Source organism: Antedon mediterranea, chromosome 8 (assembly GCF_964355755.1).
Source record: "Antedon mediterranea chromosome 8, ecAntMedi1.1, whole genome shotgun sequence".
Classification (NCBI taxonomy): Eukaryota; Metazoa; Echinodermata; class Crinoidea; order Comatulida; family Antedonidae; genus Antedon; species Antedon mediterranea.
Genome location: NC_092677.1, coordinates 18,673,888 through 18,697,793, shown reverse-complemented (window position 1 = coordinate 18,697,793; position 23,906 = coordinate 18,673,888). Strand labels below are relative to the sequence as shown.

General features: G+C 33.6%; 2 protein-coding genes across 2 annotated transcripts; both read right to left on the bottom strand.

The window, feature by feature from the left end:
• Positions 1 to 2,930: 2,930 nt before the first annotated feature.
• On the bottom strand, positions 2,931 to 4,462 carry LOC140057687 (uncharacterized; the record flags this gene model as incomplete). The annotated part of the gene is made up of 3 exons (XM_072103408.1): positions 2,931 to 3,070; positions 3,682 to 3,801; positions 4,384 to 4,462. Coding segments are annotated over 3 exons (339 nt in total), but the record flags the coding sequence as incomplete, so codon positions are not given.
• A 1,131-nt stretch (positions 4,463 to 5,593) lies between these two features.
• LOC140057686 (hyalin-like) lies at positions 5,594 to 11,607 on the bottom strand. Its single transcript, XM_072103407.1, has 7 exons — positions 11,442 to 11,607; positions 10,887 to 11,093; positions 10,143 to 10,331; positions 8,066 to 8,228; positions 7,267 to 7,444; positions 6,671 to 6,836; positions 5,594 to 5,904 (listed from the first exon to the last, which is right to left on the bottom strand). Exons 1-7 carry the CDS (start codon positions 11,605 to 11,607, stop codon positions 5,594 to 5,596), a joined length of 1,380 nt encoding a protein of 459 aa, XP_071959508.1.
• Positions 11,608 to 23,906: the final 12,299 nt, after the last annotated feature.

Below are 23,906 nucleotides of genomic sequence, written 5' to 3'. Positions count from 1 at the left end.
ATTGGGATAACTACATACCCCCCTTTCTGTTTGCATACAGAGAAGTTCCTAGTAAAGCGACGGGCCATTCACCTTTTAAATTGCTTTATGGTAGAGAGGTGAGGGGACTCTTGAGTTTACTCAAAAGTAATTGGGTAGAAGATGAAGAAACATCTACTGACGTTATCAAATACATGTTAGACATAAGAGAAAAAATGGAGGAATTAATGAAAGATGCTAATGTAAACAAATTTGAACAACAAGAAATTATGTCCCAAAATTATAACAAGAATGCTATTGATAGAGAATTTGTAGAAGGGGACAAAGTGTTGATATTCCTTCCAGTAGGAAATAGTAAGTTAGACAGTAAATGGCAAGGCCCCTTCACTGTTACAAAAAAGGTCAATGATGTAAATTATGAAATATACATAGGAGGTAGAAGAAAAGAAAAACAAATTCTACATGTTAATATGTTAAAGAGATGGTATGATAAAGTAGAAATAAGTAAAGATGGTTATTATGTAGTAACAAATGTTCAGTCGATAGAAGAAGTAGACTTAAATGAAACAGTCCATGACAATGAGTTAGATAGTGAAATAGACATAGGATTGTCTTATCATCAATCACAAACATGGAGAGATGTTAACGTTAGTAGTAATTTAAATGATACACAAACTAAACAATTAACAGAATTGTTAAAGTACCAACAGAATGTATTCTCGGATGTACCAGGTAGAACCCACTTAGTGACACATGAAATTAAGACTAATGGTGAAATGCCTATAAGGCATAGGGCATATAGAACGCCCCAAGCATTAAAGGGTAAATTGAAAGAGGAATTAGATAGTATGTTGGCTATGGGTATAATAGAACCTACAGTTAGTGCCTATGCTGCACCTATTATTGCCCTGAAGAAAGGCCAGAATCAAATTAGAATGGTGACAGATTTTAGATCACTAAATAAGACTACACAATTTGACCCTTATGTTATGCCTCGCATAGACGAAATGTTGGATGAGGTATCATCCGCAATATACATAACTACGTTAGATCTAACTAAAGGATTTTACCAGGTGCCTCTGGATCCTAAGACCAAAGACAAATCAGCATTTATTACACAATTTGGACAGTATTGTTACAATGTACTTCCATTTGGTATGCAAAATAGCTCTAGTACTTTCCAAAGATTAATGGATAAGGGATTACAAGGCACTGAGGGATATGCTAAGGCATATATAGATGACATATGTATTTATAGTCAAACTTGGAAAGATCATATTTTTCATTTGAATGATGTATTAGAAAGATTAAGTAGTGCTGGATTGACAGCAAAGCCTTTGAAATGTAAAATTGCCTATGCTCAGGTAGAATTTCTGGGGCATAAGATTGGTAATGGAGAAATTAGACCCATGATTGATAAGGTTGAGGCTGTGGAAAAGTTCCCCAGACCTTTGTCTAAGAAACAAGTCCGATCATTTCTCGGATTAACTGGCTATTACAGAAAATTTGTACAGAACTATGCCGATATTGCTAAGCCATTGATTGATTTAACTTTAAAGAGTAAAAGTAATACCGTTAAGTGGAATGAACAATGTGAAAATGCCTTTGTAACCTTAAAGAAACGACTTACTGATGATAATGTATTAAAAGCCCCAAATTTTGATAAGATGTTTATATTGCAAACCGATGCCTCAAATTATGGCATAGGTGCAGTGCTGAGCCAAATAGATGGTGAGGGTAATGATTATCCCATTGTGTATTTAAGTAGAAAGTTATCTGTACATGAGCAGAGATATTCTGTGCCAGAAAAAGAGTGCCTCTCTATTGTTTGGGCTATAAATAAACTTAAGTATTATCTGTATGGTTGGGAATTTCAAGTTCATACTGACCACCAGGCATTGAGATGGATGGACTCAATGAAGGGTGCCAATGTTAGACTTATGAGATGGGCTCTGTTTTTACAAGGATATAAATTTAAAGTTATTTACAAGAAAGGATCATTAAATGGAAATGCAGATGGATTAAGCCGTGCATAATAATATTATAGAGGTGTTATTTATAGATAGTTTATAGTAAAATGGTTTGATATGTTAAATTTTTGGAAAGATTGACACAATCTTTTTCCCAAAAAGGGGAATGTCATATTATTTATGTTGTGATTCTCTGTGTTTAGAGAAGGATGCTTTAGACCAGGTCCGCCTTATATTATTAGCCAATCAAAATCGTATAATTTTTGAAGGGAAAATGTTATCCTCCTCTGAAGCCTAAAATTTGCATATCCAGTATAAAAGTAAAATGTAATAGATATGAGAAGAGAAGAGAGAATAAGAACAGAGTAGATAAACGGAAAGATGATAAAGAAAATATTAAGGCTTGACTGGTAGTGGTAGAAAGATGTATTAATCGAGTTACAAAATAAAAGTTCTAGTTGAGTTAAATATACTTTTTGTATGAGTGACAGCTGTGTACGTCGCGTGGAGTTATATACGCCTGAGAAAGCTCGGAACCAACTAAAATAAATTCACTACAACACTGTTTAAGCATCAGAACTATACATGAAATATAATTTTGATTAATTATTAGTACAAGATCGGTAATAATTTACCGACAACTTTTTTGATTGAAAACAATTAGGGAACTCCAAAATGTGTACAGGAACCATAGTGGTACGTTAACTTGTATGTGTTAAATGTCTATGCCTCTGACAAAGACAATTACGATGAATAATGTTATTTCTAGCCTGACCAAAAAATCTTGACTTAAAATCCCCAATGTGTTAAATTTCCTGTGACGTAACGTAATTCATGTCGTGGAAAAGAAAAATAATGTAATTTAATACAGTTGTAAACAAAAAATAATTTGCAGTATTATAAAAAAAAATAACGATGGATAAGCTATCACTTATTATGACATAGAAAATGTAAACAAATTATATTTAATATGGTATGTAATTAAAAATATTTTTTACCAAAACAAACATTATTGCCAGCACGTACAAACCCTGTGTAACATTCACAAGTATAGCTACAAATCGTATTACTACAAACTTCATTTTCTGAACATAGAATATTATTAGCACACTCATCTTCATCTAAGATAAAAACAAATTAATATACAGCACAAATGTTCTAGTTTTGAAATTTATTAAAAAACTATTCTTGCAATCCAAGTCTAAAACCCATAATCTTAATCCAAACTTTAGTCTATAGACTTGGAAAACGGCTAGTCAAATTCTATTCAAATGTAGTTGAAGTTTGCAGTACGACTAAATGAATTTGCACTTTTATTTGAGTTTCCTACGTCTAGCAGAAAGGCTATATATTGTCCAATGATAGGTAAGTATTAGAGGAAACAGAGGAGCATACGAAATTATGGGCAAGTAATTTTACCTTTCATTTTTTTTTATATAACAACACTGTTTAAGCATCAGAACTATACATGAAATATAATTTTAATCGGATTTTTAGTACAAGATGGGTATTAATTTATACTTTGATTGACAACAAATAGGAACTCCAAAATGTGTTTTACTCGAATTACGCCTAAAATTCGGCTCTAAGAAGGTTAATTTAAAGTAGGGATAGCTGAAGTAAGATGGTCCGATCAATTTTACCTGAATGTGCATGATCTAGCATTTATTATGACGTGGAAAGTGTAAACCAACTATATTTAATATGGTATGTAATTTAAAATTGTTCTTACCAATACAATCATTATTACCAGCACGTATAAACCCTGTGTAACATTCACAAGTATAACTACCAATCGTATTATTACAAACTTCATTTTCTGTACATGGATCTGTATCGCACTCGTTGTCATCTGTATTAAAAAAAGAAACTATTTAATTGCTTAACATTTTCCATAGCAAATTCAATATGTTGATAAAGTTTGCGGTAACCATGTATATAGCCCTGAAAAGAACTGTACTATACTATACTTCGACCATGGCGCAAACATTATATCAAAAAGAACATAACTATACAGCATCACAATTAAAAATTTCAACTAGATTCAGGGTTAGCATCAAAACAAGGTTGTATCATTAGCGGTTGAGTAGTGCTTGAAATATTTTAGATTTAAGTTTTAATCAGTTTTTACAATGAAACAATCATAAATAACATTTATAATAGGTCTCATATTTCATTTCATTTATTCATCTAAAATAAGATAACTGTCAAAACATTCTCAACTTCTAAACTTCTAAAAATTCACCTTACTTTACTACACCATCCATTTATGTTTGGGTCTACTTGATTGATTGATTACGTATAGTTTTACTAGATATATTTTTCAAGATATATGGTCGTTTTTTAATAATGATTCGCCTCTCTGGTTAAATACTTTATATTAATATTTCACTTATAGGTAGGTAAAAATCATATTATGTTTTTTTTAACATACCTCCTACAGTGATAGTAAATGAACAGGTAGCTGTGTTACCAGATGTGTCTTCTGCAATGTATGTTACCGTGTTATCACCTATTGAGAAATTTGATTCCATATAAACTGTAAGATTCCATATCCCAGAGATGTCCATTGCTGTATTTCTGTGGGTTCTTTCAGCAGCTTGTAATTCAGTAGTAAAGGTATCATTTGGACAATGTTTTATAATAGGATTTTCATTATCTGATAAAAAAAGAAAGTTACATGTAGGCCTACTTAAACAAAGATTGTTACTTTAAATTTCTAAAATATATACATAAACATTAGAGAAGATTCAACATTGAATATATTTTTTTCCAAAATATTATAAAATGTAAAATAAATAGAACAAGTACATTTAATTAAATACATAAAAATAAAATACCTGTGTGACAAACAGAAGAGGACCACATTTAATATGAAAACCATATGGTATTCTTTTAAAAAACAATTGTACATTGTAGGCACTTTGACATACCTTCCACAATGACATTAATTGAACAGGTAGCGTTGTTTCCAAATGGATTTTCTACAGTGTATGTTATCGTGGTAATACCTATTGGGAAGATACTTCCTGGTTCTAAGTAGTATGTTATATTCAAATAGCCAGAGTAATCCATTGCTGTTGGTTTTATCCAAGATACATTAGCAGTCGCTAGCCCAGTAGTAGTGTTTACTGTAGTATCGTTTGGACAATTTTCAAAAACTGGACCACTATTATCTGATAAAAATATGTTAAAATGATATGATATTATAACATTCAAAGCAAGATTTTCGAAACAACCGACTCGGTCTGTTTGCATGAGATTTTCTTTTATAGCTAGCATGGATGTAGATAATACGATAAAATCTCATAATCAATATAAATAAAAAGAATTCTAATCTTACTTGAACACAGAAATAAATAGTCTGAGCAACAGTCGCGAAAATGTCCACAGACGTTATCACAATAGCAATCTTGGATAGAGTCGTACCCATCACATTTATCTAAACAGCCACCAACTAATAGAAACGTGATCGTGAATAAGAAAACATTTGGTTTTATTACGTTGGATTTAATTGTCAGGAAATAAAGAAATCCAGAAAAAGTAAATGTCCGAATAAACAAAAAAGTTACCGAATCAATACAAAAATACAGAAACACTGTATAGATTGTTTTTTATAGGCATTTGGTCAAAATAATCTAGATTTATTTCATACCTGTACCTGTAACTGTAATAGTGAATTCACAGATTCCTACGTTTGTGTTATTATCCAAAAATTCATACGTTATCACATTTTTTCCCCAATCAAATGTGGCCGAAGAATTAAAAAACACAACCATTAAGTTAATTAGAGAAAGGTCAAAATATGAAACAACGCGAGAATCATTTACATATCCACTTATAATAACATCATTGTCAAAAGCTGTAAGATACCAAGTAGTATTGGCTGTAGAATATTCATAGTCTGCTTCAATTGTCTGATCATACGGACATGTCACCATTGGAGGTTCATTGTCTGTGAGATAAATTAGAAAAGATAAATGTATTTATTTAAATCTAATAATACACCATTTTTTACGAACGAGAATCAGAAATCGGCAAATATTTAATTTGGTATTAATTTATCGTATTTCTAAACTCATTTACCAGTATTTTTAGGTATGTTTCATGTATTGTTAACTTTTTGCCTTGTCTGTTTATGGAATTTTTTTTTTCAAATTTCTTCAAAAAGTTCTACGCCTTGAGGACCCTATTGGAAATAAGTCCCAAATGTGCTATCTTGCATTTTTTTTTTATCTTTTGTGTTTTAATTTGAAATTGCATATTTTATATATCTTGTTTCATACATTTAGTATATTTTTAATTAGATGCAAATAAATCAAACATTTACAAAAGGAACTCCAAGATTTCTACTACAGTGGTATATTGCTTTTGAAGGATTTCTTTTTTAAAATCTTTCTTCCGTTCAGGGGATAAAAAGTGGCATTTCCGAACTAATAAAAAAAAAATCATAATAAACCTTGTCTATAGCGAAAAATAACGAAATATACACGACAAATCAAATTTTACTACTGTAATCATTTTTACAAATAACACACAAGTGGGTTAGAGTGGAGATGCGGACTAGCCTATCCCAGACCTAGCAAAACAGTGGTGTGTGCTTTTTTGTTGGTTTTTGTTTGGTGCAGACGAATACATCGTGCAAAACCTAACGCAATCAGCGCGTCTTTATTAGTATTTTTACAGTTATTATTACAATTATTCAACCAAAATTGATCTACCTTCAATAGTGACAACAAAACTACAGTTTGCATTGAAGTTACCAACTGAATCTGAGACATTGTACTGCACCGTTGTATAACCAATTGGAAACTTATTATCACCAGAAGTGTAGTCTGCTACCGGTACAGGAGTCTCGCCAGAGTTATCAACAGCTGTCGGTTCAACCTATATGATATTGATTGCAAATGCCTCACCAAATGTTGTGTTTACAGTCAAATCGATTGGATAATTTAGAATATCTGGAGCTTCTTGATCTAAACATGATATGTACAATATCATAATTTCTAATCAACTGGCCTTTTTTTCTTGTATAAACGATATCATTTAGAAATTGTTCAATTAACAAAAACATCATTGTTCTTGAGGTTTGTTACAAAACTAACAACACAGTATAAACACAAGTGGTTGTGTAAACGTAACTAAATTTTGATTAAATTAATAACAGGATGGTCATAATATCACATATTTATAATATAATCATTAACTACTTTTCATTTTTATTTGTGATAAGTGATAATGTTTTTCGTCAAAAATCAGCTGTTCTAAATTCTTTAAACAAATCATTGAAACAGCTTTTTTATATTTTACTTTCAACCTTGATATAAAAGTCACAAGTTTCATTATTGCCAAAAGAAGCAATTGCTGTAAAGGTGATTGCGTGAGTACCGATTGGTGTCATGTCACCTGACTCAAAGGGTGATGACACTACAGTCATTGTTCTATTGCCACTTGTCAGTGCTGCCAGGGTGGACAGGAATAAAAGAAATATCAATCTTTAAAATATAATGAGGTTACATTTGTTAATTGTATATTTTTTAAAATATTGGTGGACCCAATAAAAGAATTATTTCTATTATAATTCATCAAAACGCACCTGAAACTGATAAACAAGTCCGTTTGGAAATATAAGTTCTGTTGTCACCAAGGGGGTTCTAGTGGCATTCACGTCATTTAGCTGCGCACGCTCTATCATCTCATTTCCAAGTCCCCAATCAGTCCAATACAAGTATCTTTTTTTATAATTAGCAAAGTACAGTTTACGAAAGCTTATGACCTTTATGATTTAAGATCTATACTAATGTACTATACAGTATATTGCTGATTATGAAAGATGCCAATGTTTTATCTCTAATAACATTCATACGATTTTTCTTATTTACATCAAATAGAAGCAGAGTATACAATGGAAACCCATTCATTTGTTATTGTTTACATTATTAACATTCTTCAAATATTAAATGAGTCGTGTTGATGCATCTGCAGCAAGTTATACAAAATAAGTTAATCTATATACGGAGCCAAATATAGTTCAAAGTTGTTTCGTTGAGAACATATTGACATTTTTGTTTAAAAAGATGCGTAACAAACCAGTTATTATTAGTTCCATTACATACGCGTTTACTGTGTCTATTTTAATTGCACGTGGCTCAACCAATGTCATGTCAAAAAGAACAGTTCTGTTTGTTCCATCCAAATTTATTACTTCAATTCTGTCTTCTGAAGTACTTGTCAAATAAAGTTTTTTCCCAATTCCATCAATAGTTAAACCATACACGCCTGAATTAAATAAAATATTGTAATCACAAATTAGGACATACTTATTTATATATATTTACAACTTACCAAAACATTTGTAAGATTAAGATTATTTGGGAACACTAATACATATCACATTTAACATATAATCTATGTGACCTTAATTCACATAACTTACATAAATTCCTATTATTATGGAGAGCAACAAATGGGGCTATGAGACCTAAAAATATATTTGTTTAAATTGAATATTTCTTCTTAGAGGCTCATAACAAGGCAAGCCTTAGCTTCAAGGAGCCTCTGCAACATATAACAAATATGAGCTTATCGTAACAGAAGGTGGAAATATATAAGAATAATACAATACAATATTAAATATGTTGGTATCAACTAAATATTTCTAAATACAATTAAATGAAATGATTATATTTTGCTTATTTGAAGGGCTATTTGATCCAAAAATATTACATAAAAGTTGTTATATCTATATATTTGTAAGAGTAGAGTCTTGATAAAGTAAATATTTAACAAAATCGGAACCAGTTCCACATATAAACAAATTGGAAAAGCAGCTAAATCAAAGATGAATTGTAGTATGTATTTGATTTACTTTTTTTGTTCCAGTTACATAGTAATCAACTTTTCTTAAAGTCATGCAACGAGGTAGATTCAAATTATTGATTAGAGTGGACCAACCAAGTTCCAATGGCCCGGGCATGATAGTGTGCTTCCAAGCTCCTACACATATACTGGCTGCACTTATTTGAAATTTGGCCAAATTGTCGCTAAGATATTTGGAAATGTTATCCCAGACAGGAGCAGCATTTTCCATTTAAGTGTGCTAGATACAACTTAGAGAGACTTGTCTCATATAATTTCTTTAACATGATTTAATAAATTTAGAGCATGTGAGGTTTTACTCAAATGTAAGTATTATGTTAGTTTTAAGGTAAAAGTTACTCCAAGGTGAGTAGGCCATTTACATCTGTACCGCAGTTATATTTAGGTTAAACGGTTCCGTTTTTTTTAATAGGCCTAATCATCACTTTGGTTTTATTTGTATTAAATGGTACTTTCCATGAATCTGTCCATATTGTAATTTTAAATAAATTCATAATTATTTCTTTTTTTAATCATAAAATGATGTAGGCCAATCTTTCAAGAACATTTGACAGTAATATGTTTATCATACGAATGATTAAGAACGATCTTTTAATTAACATTTTGTCCTGAAAACGCTATGTTATTTCTGTTTTTTTTACGCTCGACTGGTCACGACTGTTCGCCAGATGAGAAACTGACGTACAACTTGTTGATTTATAAACACTAGACCTTACTACAAGAAGTAGGCCTACTGTGTGTTTAGGTTGAGGATGTGATATTGTTAGTAATTGTATTTACTGTTTTATTAAATAGTAAATTAATTTAAAATAGTGTGATTGTTATTACCAATATTATTAATTATCAGTAAAACGTTCAACTTCCAACACACCACTTCATTGCAGCATGTAGTTTACCCCTTTACACCAATCATTATCTCCTGTCTTATCATCCAAAATCAAACTGATTATCAATAAGGCTACTCTATCATGCCACTTTTATCCTCTTAATCACATAGAAATGTTCGTTCAGGCTCAAATAAGAACCTTACTTATTGTGGCTGATCTGCAGTCATCATCGCAACCTTCAGCATGTAAACATTGCTCTGTGGACCTTTGATTACGTCATATGTTGTAGCGCCCTCTATCAGTCAAATTTTTAATTTCTTTGTTAAATTAGTGCAAATAAAATAAAAATGTGGTCGCATAACGATAGTCAATATGTCCAACATCAGGTAACCTTTAAACACAACATATTTGTTAACATATCTATCTAGAAAACCTATTTTTAAAAAGAATCCACGACATAAGATAGAAAATAATAATTTGCTCTTACCTCCGGTTTGAAAACAAACTAAAACTTTGTGTTGTTTTGTGACAAATGAATAATATTCAATTGAAGACGTGGTGACGTCAGACCAGTATAGCGCTGAGGTGGTGACATCATAATCAATAGCCACTGGGTTGGTTAGTTGAACTTTCTGAATTGCTGCAGTAAAGGTTAAAGATGTGGTATCATCGGAATCTATACTTGACATATAAATTAATTAATATTATTTAAATGAAAAAAAAACTAGTATACTGTATTCAGCAGAAAGTACCTCACCAATGACATTCTTATATCATTATCATTTGGGCGTAGGGAGTGGATTAAACACAGTCATAAGTTAAAACATATTACTAAATCACAATTGAATCCTGTTTGTAAAACTTTATTCTTCTTTAAGCTGTTAATTTAAAATAGGAAAAGTTTTCTGTTTCCTTCAGTTTTTAATTTTAATTATCATTCTCAGGTTATCTTACCCAAATAAAGTATCATGAGCAAAATAAAGCTCAACATTTAATTCGGTACTACTGCTATAGAGAGAGAGTAGAGCTAAGTGTGAATGTGTTGATAGAGGTTATATCTGTTCTTATAAGATACTCAGATATCACCACATGTTACCAGTGTAACCTCTTTGTATGCTAAATGTTTTCTTCATAACATTTACTGGTATTATCTTCTGTTTCTATTGCATTGATAATGTGTTCATAAGTTGGTAGGTTATTACATTTACTAAATTCTTGAAAATACTTATACCTTGGACCCGGAAACTTAAATCACAACTGTCACTATTTCCAGTAGGATCAGTTGCTGTAAAGGTGATTGTGTGAACACCACTTGGTATCATGTCACCCGATTCATATGGTGATGACACTACATTCACCATGCCATTGCTATTGTCACTTGTCACAGGAGGGTTCCAGGTCACCGTGGCAAATGAATTTCCTTCATCCGTGCTAATAACTAATAAACCAAAACTTGTTTGATTGTAATTGTTTGAAGTTACATTTATAACTGGGCATTCAATATCTAATATAAAAACACATTTTAAAGTATGTTAGGCTGCTTTTAAAAAGAAAATAAGACAATAACAGAATATTAGGTAGTACAAAGGACTAAATAATAATACACTAAATAATAATAATATTAATTACATTACAAAATAAATATGTAATAAAATAAATGAAAAGAGAACATTTAAAATATTTCAACTGACTTTACTGAACATTTTGCATGTTATGTTCGGACATCATACTAGTATTTTTAATTGCATTTTTGTTCTAAATTAGTACAGCAACAAAATCAAACTACCTTCAACAGTGACAACAAAATTGCAATCTTCGTTAAAGCTTCCTGCTGAATCTGACACATTATACCGAACTGTTGTGCTACCAATTGGGAACATATTATCACCAGAAGTGTAGTCTGCTACCGGTACAGGAGTCTCTTCAGAGTTATCAGTAGCTGTTGGTTCCATCCATGTGACATTGATGGCAAATGCCTCACCAGATGTTGTGGTAACAGTCATATCCAATTGACAATTGATAATATATGGGGCTTCTGAATCTAAATATGATGATATTTAGTGTAATCTTTTAAAAAAACTGGGCTAAATCAACAATTAACATAACTTAAAAAGAAAAGCATTCTAAACTGTTTACATCTAAAATCAAAACAGCATTGAGGTACGTTATAGCTTTCTAAGACTATGCTATAGCTTGCAAACACACTATGCTAGTTTATTTTATTCATAAAAAAACCCATACTTTTTTTTTGATTAAAACAAATTATCCTTAGTGTAAGTTCTAAGATAACACTAAAGGTAAAATGTTGACCTTTTTGACTTGAAATAACCCTTTCACATAAGATCAGATTTGTCATGATTTTTTCTGTGATTAGTAGGATTTAGTAGAAGTAAATTTTGGAAAAAGTAAATATGTTTTTGCTACTCGGAGACAGCGGCAATTAACAAACTCATAGAATACCAAATAAAGATGCATACAACATAAGTTCTGGCTTAAATAGTTTATTAGTAAATGAACATTCGCCCATGTAAAACTGCACATAAAAGTCATAAGCAAATATAAGTTATATAGCAATAATTTTCCAATTCTAAGTAAGCACAACAGGGATGCTCAGAGAAAATGAGCCCTTATTAAGTGTCTAAATATTGGGCGGGAGGGAGGGAAAATTGTCTTCAACTTAATGTGATCGTGTTAACAGAGAGGGTGCTTGATCAAAGAGGTCGAAAAACCCGCCCTCTCCGTTCCCAAAATAGAATTGTGTTCTCAACCCAATTCTTGATTTTTGCTACTCGGAGACAGCGGCAATTAACAAACTCATAGAATACCAAATAAAGATGCATACAACATAAGTTCTGGCTTAAATAGTTTATTAGTAAATGAACATTCGCCCATGTAAAACTGCACATAAAAGTCATAAGCAAATATAAGTTATATAGCAATAATTTTCCAATTCTAAGTAAGCACAACAGGGATGCTCAGAGAAAATTAGCCCGCGACAGGTGCCAAGGCACCGCCAAGAGCAGCCCACCAAAGTGCAGGAAACAAGGAAGAATGTTCACTTACCCACATGAAACTGAGATAAAAAAAAAAAAATCGTACTACCAGAACTCCCTGGAAATGTCTCCAAAGAGACTGATAGGTACAAAAATCACCATTAATACAACAATGCTCCCCATGAAAGTATACGCAGATACTTCATGGCAGTATGTTGAGCATCAGCACCTTCCACCCAAGGCTAATCCGAGGGCTCCACTACCGTGCACTGCCATGGGAGCAAAGTTGTACTAACACATTGCCAATAAACAATACTGAAGGAAAAAAAAAACGTAAATAGACGCATGGATGTAAGTGAGTTATAATGTAAATGTACATTTTTATTAGTCATTATTAAGAGTTATCAAGTGGGGTCGGATATATCGTTTATATGCGTCGCTTTTCCATCTTCCGGTAGCTTGAATTTCTTGTTCACCTGCGCCCAGGTCTCTAAGTTGCGTGGCCCTTCTGATTCTGAACGAGTGTGTGTTGTACCGGGTGTGGTCTAAGTTGGCGTGTAACGCGGCTTCTTTTAACGTATGACTTAAATGCTTCCTAAGTAGTGGAGCTCCGGTTTGAAATATGAAAAATTGCCCCCGAGTCGTAGGCCTGATCGAATTGTAATCCTGTAACACCTGTACCGGGCATAATATGCTGTTTCCTTTTTTGCTAATGCTGAAATGTTGGGATTCGCCCTTGTGGTGTTTTAAGGATTTAAATTGGAAGGTAACATTAGTGTGTGATATGGTAATGTCACGCAGTTTTAGGACGTGTTCCGGATTATTGGTCCGTACCATTTCACTTGCTCTCGCATAAGCGTAGTAACAGGTGAGGAACAAAGCTTTATAAAATTTCCTTTCGTATTCATTGCTCTTAATAAGCTTGAGTTGAGCGAGAAGCTTCTCCATTATGGTAGTGGTAACCGGGTAAAGGCGTCGGCGGCGGCTGGCAACGTTGTATAGCTTCCCGGCACCTCTTGTGACAATAGTTAACAATGGTATGTTAGTAGGGTCTGGGTTGTTGGTAATTTTGTGCATGAATGCAATGGCACTTAGATACGTTATTATGGTATTTTGGTTGAGACCTGTCCGAAAGAGGTGGCAGACGAAAAGTGAGATGTGGGGTGGTGAGATAGGCATTTGATGTGGTAGGTGGTGGCTTTGTAGGAACATAAGTAAGGTTGACCACGCCCTGTTGTATGATTTTCTGGTTCCAGTCGTGACGGAAGCTCTTATCAGGTTTTCGTGAATGCACGAAGTTCTCTGGTAGCAGATGCGGTGGTATTGTTAATGGGTTTTGATGCATTCCGAATTGTTTGAGAAGTTTTTGCGTTACCTGTGAACGGGAAATTGCATCACTTAGTACATTTTTAATACCTGGTATATGCCTGGCTGTTAGATGTATATTATGTGTAAGTAGTACTAACACTAACGGCCTGATTATGCGCATTACATCAGAATTAGAACTAGTTTTATTGTTAACATGATAGACATTGGGTAGGTTATCGGTGTGAAATACTACATGAGTGTTGGCCAGTTGGCTTGAGTACAGTGATATCATGAGATAAATAGGGTACATTTCTAAAACCATTATATCTAACTTCTTCCAACGTTCTGGCCATATACCGTGTACCCACGTAGCCCCAAATGTAGCACCAAATTCCCTTTTGGAAGCATCTGAAAAGAAGTGAAGGCATTCGGAGTACTTTTTTGGTAGTACATTGATGATAGTGGTTCCATTGTATTGGTCAAGAAATTGTATCCAAATTTTTAAATATTCCCGTACTCCTTGTGTAATACGTGTTTTTGAGTCGGGATTTGTCTGACCTTTCGTGAGTGTATATAGTCTTGTAAGGAAAGCCCTGCCGGTCTTAATAACGCACGTGGCGAACTGAAGTTTGCCGGTAAGAGATTGAAGTTCTCTGAGTGTTATGTAATGTAAACTTGACCATTTTTCTACTTCGGACCTATACTTTTCTAGTTTGTTCTTGGGTAATCTGGCTACCATAGCTCGCGTATCCAGTTCGATCCCTAGGAAGGTTAATTTTGTAGTTGGCTCAACTGTTTTGTGAGGAGAGAGAGGAAGGCCAATTTCACCTGATAAGGCAATGAGATTGTTAAGGTACCTTTGGCACTCATGTTTTGTATCGCCTATAAGCAGGAAATCGTCTAAAACCTTGACTACGTTTTTACATGCTAGTTTATTTGTCAGTATCCATTTTATTCCGTCTGAAAACGATTCAAAAATTCTACAAGAGGATCCACACCCTTGTGGGAGGACCTTATCGTAGTACAGTTTGTTTCTCCAAGAGAACCCGGTAAGGTGATACTGCGTTTTGTGCAAGAAAATGAGCCGGAAAGCATCTTGAATATCGCTTTTTGATAGGTAGGCTGGGTAGGTGGATTTTTGAATGATATTTACGGCTGTGGATATATTTTCATAGTGGACTGTTTTGTAATGTTGCGGAATATTATGATCCACTGATCTTTTGTCGTGCGGATATGATAAGTTATGAATTAATCTGTATTTTCCTGCAACGGATTTCTCCCTCAAACTCAGAGGTGACGATTTGAAATGTAGAAATGGGGGAAAATCGAATGGACCAGCTATACGCCCTGTAGCAATCTTTTTAGCAATCATCGGTTGGATAATTTGAGGTTTCTGTAATGCCGATACTGAATTTTTTGCAGTAAAGCCGGCCTCCGGACCGTCGTAATTCAGGAAAAAACCATTTGTAAAGCCGGAAATGAGGTAATCTTTGTTGGAATATCCCGAGAGAAGGGTTTCGAGTTTATCTACCCTTAGGGGGGTTGGCAGTGGTGTTAGCAGAGGATGTTGTTGTTGATGGGTGACGTGATTGATTTGTAACTCGTTTGCACAGGAAATATGGGTGTGGCCTGTCTTCGGAGCATTTAAAGCATTGATGAGAGTACTTACAGCGGTATGGTTGTAAGCACTTTCGCGCTGGGGTGTGGTATGATTGGCAGTATCGAAGTGGTATTTGGGAATCGGTGGTCTTCCTGTTGAAAGGTGGGGTGTTGAAGCCCCGAAAATGACTTTGTGGGCAATAGTGTTGTAGCATCAAGTTGTGAATAAGGTCGCCCCGTACTGTGGCCCATGAGCATTTGGTATGTTCCCTAGCTCTCCGAAAAGCCTCATCGTATGACCGCCAATTTTGTGCGTTGTTCCGCATCATGTTTTGAATCTGCAGGATGATAGCTTAGATGTATAGTGGCAAAGTCGTAAAATGCCATGGACCATTCATGTTCGGACAAGAATCGTTTTTTCTTTTTTGGCACCATTTCAAGGCCCCCGTTGAACTGTAACGCGAATGTATCGCTTTCGTCTGGGTTAACGATATCTGAAAACTCAACATATTTGTGGTCTTTAATTTTTATTTTTAATTTGTCGGGGACCAAAGCTCTGGCCTTAATTCCTCCGGTATACCGGAGGGGGTTTTGAGCTGCATCTCCTTCAACAATAGTGTATGGAATAAATGTGTCTTTTGGCGGTGTGGCAATAGTGTCAGGTGCGTGAGTGAGTGGCATGGTGATATCTGATATAGTATTTGGTGTTGTGTCGTCGAAGAACCGAGTGCTGTTTAGTTCTGCGTCGTTAGCTATTGTAGTAGTGGTATCGGATATGCCTATATTAGACTTCCCACACTTACTCAAATTAGTAAGTACCTCGGCCAATCCAGAAATCATGTGCTCCATTTTTTCCAGCCTTTCCGAGACCTCGGCGGAAACCGCCGAAGCGTTACATGTGTCAGTATTATCTGTACTGGTAGAAGCAGTGGCAGGGAGCTTTTTCTTCTTAGCTAGTTGTTTAGGTGTAGTTTGTGCTTTCCTTTTAGGTGCACCAGAAGCCCCAGAAGTGCTGTTGGATTGTTTGGGTGCTGTTTGTTTCTGTGTCTTACGTGCTGTCCGTTTGGCCATTATGAACCCCTAGCAGAAATCGATGTAAGAAGACAATACAACAAAATGTTAATAATGTTTACCAAAACGTAGTGTGTATTGCCGTACGATATAATTATTATAGGTATTATGCCTATGTATAATGTAGCTAGGCTGAATTCAAAACTTCACTTGACCAAACATATGGAAAAGGTAAACGTTTGTTTGTACTATTACAAGGCGTAGACGTTAATATAGCAAGTTAGCTTTTATTTTTTACTAGGAAGTGGAAGTGTGTATATATTAAAAAAAATAAAATTATATATATAAAATAATATATATTATTAAAACTAGAATTTAACTCGTCACTTTGACCTAATATATATAAATGAAATAAATAAACAACAGTGTCCCTTAGTAAATATATCACACAGTAGGGAAAACTGGATACTCGATAGAAGTTCTAATATCTGATAAGGCGAAAAATGCTAGTCTGTTATCGCCCGACATACCAAACCAATGTGTAATGTGGTTTTCGGTTACTATAGTGCCTGCCTGTTAAGCACGCCAGATTTCAGTGTAAATCGCACTCTTGGGCCTGAACCTAATACAGTACTGTTAAAAGAGCTTTTATCACAAAAATTTTTGTGTCGTTAATATCTTCCTACAAGAGGATTTATGTATGGGCCTGGTCTTCAACTAAGGAGAAAGTAAATGTGCGAGTCGTTATCGCACGACATATAAAATTCATGTGCGAGTCGTTCATCGCACGACATATAAAAGTATATGTGCGGGTAATGTTTGTGTCATTAATATCTTCCTACAAAAGGATTTATGTATTGGCCTTGTCTTCGATTAAGGCGAAAGTAAATGTACGAGTCGTTATCGCACGAAATATAAAAATTCGTGTGCGAGTCGTTAATCGCACGACATACAAGAGGATTTATGTATGGGCCTTGTCTTCGACTAAGGCGAAACCAATCAATGTGCGGGTCGTTATCGCACGACATATAAAATTCATGTGCGAGTCGTTAATCGCACGACATATAAGAGAATAATTATGTGCAAAGTATACAGAAATATATATATACTGTATATATAATAATATATGTATAAAGTCGAAAAACCGTGTTAAATCACAATGGCGACCGAACATTAGTACAGTGTAAACTCGTGTAAACTAGAATCACACCAGTAGCCCGGACACACCCTAAAATACACTCACGTTACCACACATACAGTACATAGGTAGACTTTCCATAATGGAAAGGGCTGTATTTGTAGTCGTGGAAATTATGAGTAACTGAGTTGTGTCGCATAAGGTGCCGGATTGTTAGAAGACTTACTTGTAAAAATGTTGTCGTGTTAGGATGGAAATCGGTGATGGAAAAATAAGAAAATTGTCTTCAACTTAATGTGATCGTGTTAACAGAGAGGGTGCTTGATCAAAGAGGTCGAAAAACCCGCCCTCTCCGTTCTCAAAATAGAATTGTGTTCTCAACCCAATTCCTGATTATGTTTACCTTCAACATTGAGACCAAAGTCACATGTGTTAATATTACCAGAAGAATCAGTTGCTGTAAATGGAATCACGTCTCCTGATTTTTATGGCGATGACAAAACAATCACTGTTGCATTACTATTGTCACTTGTCACAAGAGGATCCCAGGTGACAGTGGCATTTGGCCTTCCTTCATCTGTGCTGACACTTACTAGTTCATTATCTAATCCAATATAATTGTTTGAAGTGACATTTGTTGGGCAGGTAATCATTGGACGTTCGTTATCTAGATATACATAAACAGAATGTTCTGTTAGAGAAGCATATTTATGTGGAAATGCAAAAGGGAGATTGCGACATCACACGTTTAAAATTTAATACAACATCATCATCATCATCAGATAATCATTGGACGTTCGTTATCTAAAAAAAATAAACAGAATGTTCTGTTAAAGAAGCGGAAAGACATTTTAACTGAGAAAAGCAAATTTAAAGATTGCGACGTCACACGTTTAAGATTTACAGCAACATCAGATAAAATATAAATGCTTATGATTTTATTACTAGTGACAAATAACATCAAAATACTATTTTCAATTGATTTAAAACTTTTTGTTAATTATGATTTAAATAGGATAAAAAATGAGTCATATCTTTAAAAAGGCAATTTTGTGTGAGTAGATAGTGAAGCGTGTGACTGATCATGTTGATTATTCAAACAATTAGTGTTCGTGCAAATAACACATTTAAGTTATCATCCAACATTTTGACAATAAATGTTGCAAACAAATATTTCTTATTTACCTCGTTGTATTGTACTTTATTGATGCACTTTGTTATATAAGTAAATTGATTTCATATATGCTGATAAGTTGAAACAAAAATAATAAAGTAAAAAAAAAACAAAGCAAAAAAACTTACAAACACAATATTATCGCATATCTAAACTTGCGAAACATTGTAAAACATAACTAGGAACTATGTCAAATGTTCCTTATTTATGTTCCTTATTTGCATCGTTAAATTGTACTATTTTTATATTTTTGTTTAATGTTACCAAAGTTAATCAATACAACTGAATTCATATTAAATATCAGGTGAGATCAATCAAATTAGATTGTATTATTTTTAAAATATTAAAACATACCTTTCACAAGGATACTAAATGAACATAGAGCAAAGTTTTCATTTGAATCAGTTGCAGCATGCATATATTACAAGGTTATCACCTATTGGAAAAATACTTCCCGGGGCCATGGTAAAAATGATAATCGATATGCCGGAGTTATCCATTGCTGTGGGTTCAATCCACAACACATTAGCAGTTGGTAGTCCAGTAGTAGTGTTTACTGTGGTATCATTTTGGACACGTATTGAAAACTGGTTCTTCATTATCTGATTATTATAATATCAATAAAAGCTCAGTTAGGCTATATATCTAAGTAACTTAGTAAAAAAAATGTTTATATATTTTTAACAGAAAAGAAAATGTAATTTATTTACCTCCGCCAAGGAGGTATATGTAATCGGTAGCGTGTGTTTGTTACTTGGCCAAATTGAAAATTGGCCAAGTATGTTGATCTGTTTGGTTTGTGTGTGTGTTTGTTTGTTACTTGGCCAAATTGAAAATTGGCCAAGTATGTTGATTGGTGCGGTTTGTGTGTGTGTGTGTGTGTGTGTTTGTTTGTTTGTCATCACTCTAGCGCTCACAATTTTGATTCGAATGACTCCAAATTACTACCATACATGTCACCTGGTGCAAGGACGACACTGCCCAATTTTGGTTAAAATCCGAACCACGGTCCCAATTCTGGACCACTTTTAAAAATTATTTTCAGACCTGCTAGTGTTAAAAGATAGGACAGAATTATCAAAAGCCGATGAGCAGTCTTAAATTAACAAGTAAACTTAAATTGCATTTTCTCGGGAACTACTTGTCCAAAAAACTTCATTTTTGTACAAGAGGCAAGAGTTATAATTTGTGATTTGTAATTTTAAAACATAAATTGATTTAATATACAGGTTTTTTGATGCGAGTAGTTTACAAAACCTATTTCTTTTCAAATTCACCCGTGTGTTTTTCGCGTTGCTGTTCTATTGTTAGCCGACTGAAGCTATTGTTCGTTGAAAGGCTGGTTACATAACCTGTACACCAAACTCGTACACACATGATTGTAGTGAAATTAGCCTAAATCACACAGCATAAGACATACACTTTTGGTCAAAATTGGGTCAATGTCAGGAGGCCAATTTTGATTTGGCCAAGTATCGCGCTATGCGCGAAGGCTAGTTTGTTTGTTACTTGGCCAAATTGAAAATTGGCCAAGTATGTTGATTGGTGCGGTTTGTGTGTTTGTTTGTTTGTTTGTTTGTTTGTCATCACTCTAGCGCTCACAGTTTTGATTCGAATTACTCCAAATTACTACCATACATGTCACCTGGTGCAAGGACGACTCTGCCCAATTTTGGTTAAAATCCAGACCACGGTCCCAATTCTGGACCACTTTTAAAAATTATTTTCAGACCTGCTAGTGTTAAAAGATAGGACAGAATTATCAAAAGCCGGTGAGCAGTCTTAAATTAACAAGTAAACTTAAATTGCATTTTCTCGGGAACTACTTGTCCCAAAAACTTCATTTTTGTACAAGAGGCAAGAGTTATAATTTGTGATTTGTAATTTTTAAACTGAATTAGATTTAATATAGAGGTTTTTTGATGCGAGTAGTTTACAAAACCTATTTCTTTTCAAATTCACCCGTGTGTTTTCCGCGTGCTGTTCTATTATTAGCCGACTGAAGCTATTGTTCATTGAAAGGCTGGTTACATAACCTGTACACCAAACTCGTATACACATGATAGTAATAAAATTAGCCTAAATCACACAGCATAAGACACACACTTTTGGTGCAAATTTGGGTCAATGTCAGGAGGCCAATTTTGATTTGGCCAAGTATCGCGCTATGCGCGAAGGCTAGTTTGTTTGTTTGTTTGTTAGCAGGATTACTCAAAAAGTAATTACAAGATCTTTACCAAAATGAATAGACATATAGATATGTGGTCAAGGACCATTCCATTAAATTTTGGGACCATTTGGAAACACAGTCCCAATTCTGGACTACTTTTTAGTATACTTTTTTTAGACCTGCTAGTGTTAAAAGATAGGAGAGAATTTTTCAAAAGCCAGCGAGCAGTCTTAAAGTAACAAGTAAACTGAAATTGCATTTTCTCGAGAACTACTTATCTAAAAAACTTCATTCTTGAACAAGAGGCAAGAGGTATAAATTGTGATTTGTAATTTTAAAACATAATCTGATTTAATGTGCACGTTTCTTGATGCGAGTAGTTTAAAAAACCTATTTCTTTTCAAATTCACTCGTTTGATTTTCGCGTTGCTGTTCTATTGTTAGTCGACTGAAGCTATTGTTAATTGAAAGGCTTGTTACATAACCATTACACCAAACTCGCATACACATGCTTGTAATGAAATTAGCCTAAATCACAAACAGCATTAAGACACGCACCCATATATATATATATATATATATTTTTACCGGAGAAATCTTATGTAAGAGAATTTTACAGTAGACGGAGGTATGCCCTCTCGGAGTGGCTTTCTAGTTTTAAACAATTGTCAGTGTTACAAAAAACATCTAAGTATAAAAAAAAAAACACAAACATTTAGTAACAAATTATTCTCGGAGTACACTCAATACCTACTACATGGTGGAAGAAACTTCAGAACTTGGTTAATAAGTGGTTATTGTTGAAATTTGAAATTTATTATTTAAACATTTTCCAGGATAGAGAATGTATGTTTCAAAATCCTGTTTTGTTAACTAGAACCCACTGTACTCTTCAAATTAAACATTACCTGATGATAATCATAATTACTACTACTACTATGTAGATTTGCACCATGGAGTAAGTTTATTGGTCAACTCTGTCTAACGTAACTGTACAGGTTACTCAATTGTCAGTGCACGTACGTCAGAGTTGAACAAAACGTATTTTCTACCTTCAACAGTGATAACAAAAACACAGCTGTCATTGAAGATACCAGATGAATCCGAGACATTGTACTGGACTGTTGTGTCACCAATTGGAAATATAATATTACCAGAAGTGTAATTTGATTCTAGCTCAATAATTTCTCCAGAGTTATCAGTAGCTGTAGGTTCAACCCATGTGACATTGATTGCAAATGCCTCACCAGTCGCTGTGTTAACAGTCATATCCATTGGACAATTGATAATATCTGGAGCTTCTTGATCTAAACGTTAATGAATTTTAAATGAACTGTGCAAAATTCAAAATATAACCTAAAAATAATATCATTAGGAAATTTTTAATCTGCCAAATAGACTGAACAATAAAATATGTTTATATCTAAAAACACAATAGCATTGATGTACGAAACTTCTAAAAAAAAATATGCAAAAAAAACTTTCCAAGCATGTTTAAATGTTTGTTCAACTAAATGACATATTACATATATAAGATATATTAAAGAAAAACGATAAACCCTAAATAATTTATATTTTTAACTAAACAAAGTAGATTTTAACTCTTCAACAGGTGATCAATACCTACAGTACAAACAATATTGTTAAATTTTGTCAGATTATTATCTGATTTGAATGAGATAATTATCGGTTAACTTTTAATTGAGCGGCCTTTAATTAGGTTGTTTCTGGAAACGCAACGTCAAATATAGCAAACAAATAGTAAAAGATAACTGTTATTCATTAGTTGTTTTTTGATTTGAAATATTACACTTAAATAGTATTTATATTCCAATATTAATCACATTAGGCTACATCAATCATGTTTTTTATTTGGTTGTTAATGATACATTTACTAGATTCATAAATAAAGCTTTTATATACCTTCAATCTTGATGTTAAATTCACATGTGCCAATGTTACCAGAATAATCAGTTGCTGTAAAGGTGATTGCGTGAGTACCGATTGTTATCATGTCACCTGATTTATATGGTGATGACACTACAGTCACTTTTGTATTACTATTGTCACTTGTCACAGGAGGATTCCACGTTACAGTGGCATTTGGACTTCCTTCATCCGTTCTGACACTTACTAGTCCATTGTCTAATCCAATATAATTGTTTGAAGTTATATTTTGTGGGCATTCAATCATTGGACGTTCATTATCTATTAATAAAAATATAAGACATAGTCTGAAGGTAAACAATAAACATCAATAAAAGTATGTTGAGAGAAACATATTTCAAAAACATGGATGCAAATGTTGCAATAAGGTAAATTTAATTAGAGACAAAACTTATCTCAAGCGCCGGAAAATATGAAACATGAAATGATTAAGAAATTGAACATTCAAGTTTGACCTGAAGTTTCAGCTCGCATAATATACGATTTACATAGGACACTAGGCATAATGTTTTAATACAACACTGTGTAGATAGGGTAGCATGTGAAAGGCAGCGTTGGAAAGCTTATATTCCAAGAGAAGTGAAGAATTGTAGAAAATGTTATGATAATTAGTTATGACAATTTGAGATATCCAAACAAAAATAACATGAGCCCAGTTAGCAACAATTCCGATTAGTAGATTTTGTTGTAAATTAACAAGGAAAATTGTACTATTTTACGTGACCTTTGAAGCACCGTAAATGGTCATAAATTGGTCATACTGCTAACATTTAAAGAAACCAGAATCAATGTTGGCAGAAAGAAAGAATTATAAGATGATAATACAGTCAAGGCACTGATGGTAAAGAACAAAGAAAGAATTGTGCAGACACAGGTGAAGATCAAACATGTTATAATACAGTTACATGATA

Bases quoted from the DNA above. Each gene is read 5' to 3' on its own strand.
- LOC140057686 (XM_072103407.1), bottom strand. From the start codon at position 11,607: ATGGAACCAACAGCTACTGATAACTCTGAAGAGACTCCTGTACCGGTA. The intron at 11,094-11,441 runs GTAGTTTGATTT...TTGGTTTATTAG, and splicing joins TTTTGTTGTCACTGTTGAAG to TTATTAGCACGGATGAAGGA. The intron at 10,332-10,886 runs GTATAAGTATTT...TGTCAAGTATAG, and splicing joins TTTAAGTTTCCGGGTCCAAG to ATTCCGATGATACCACATCT.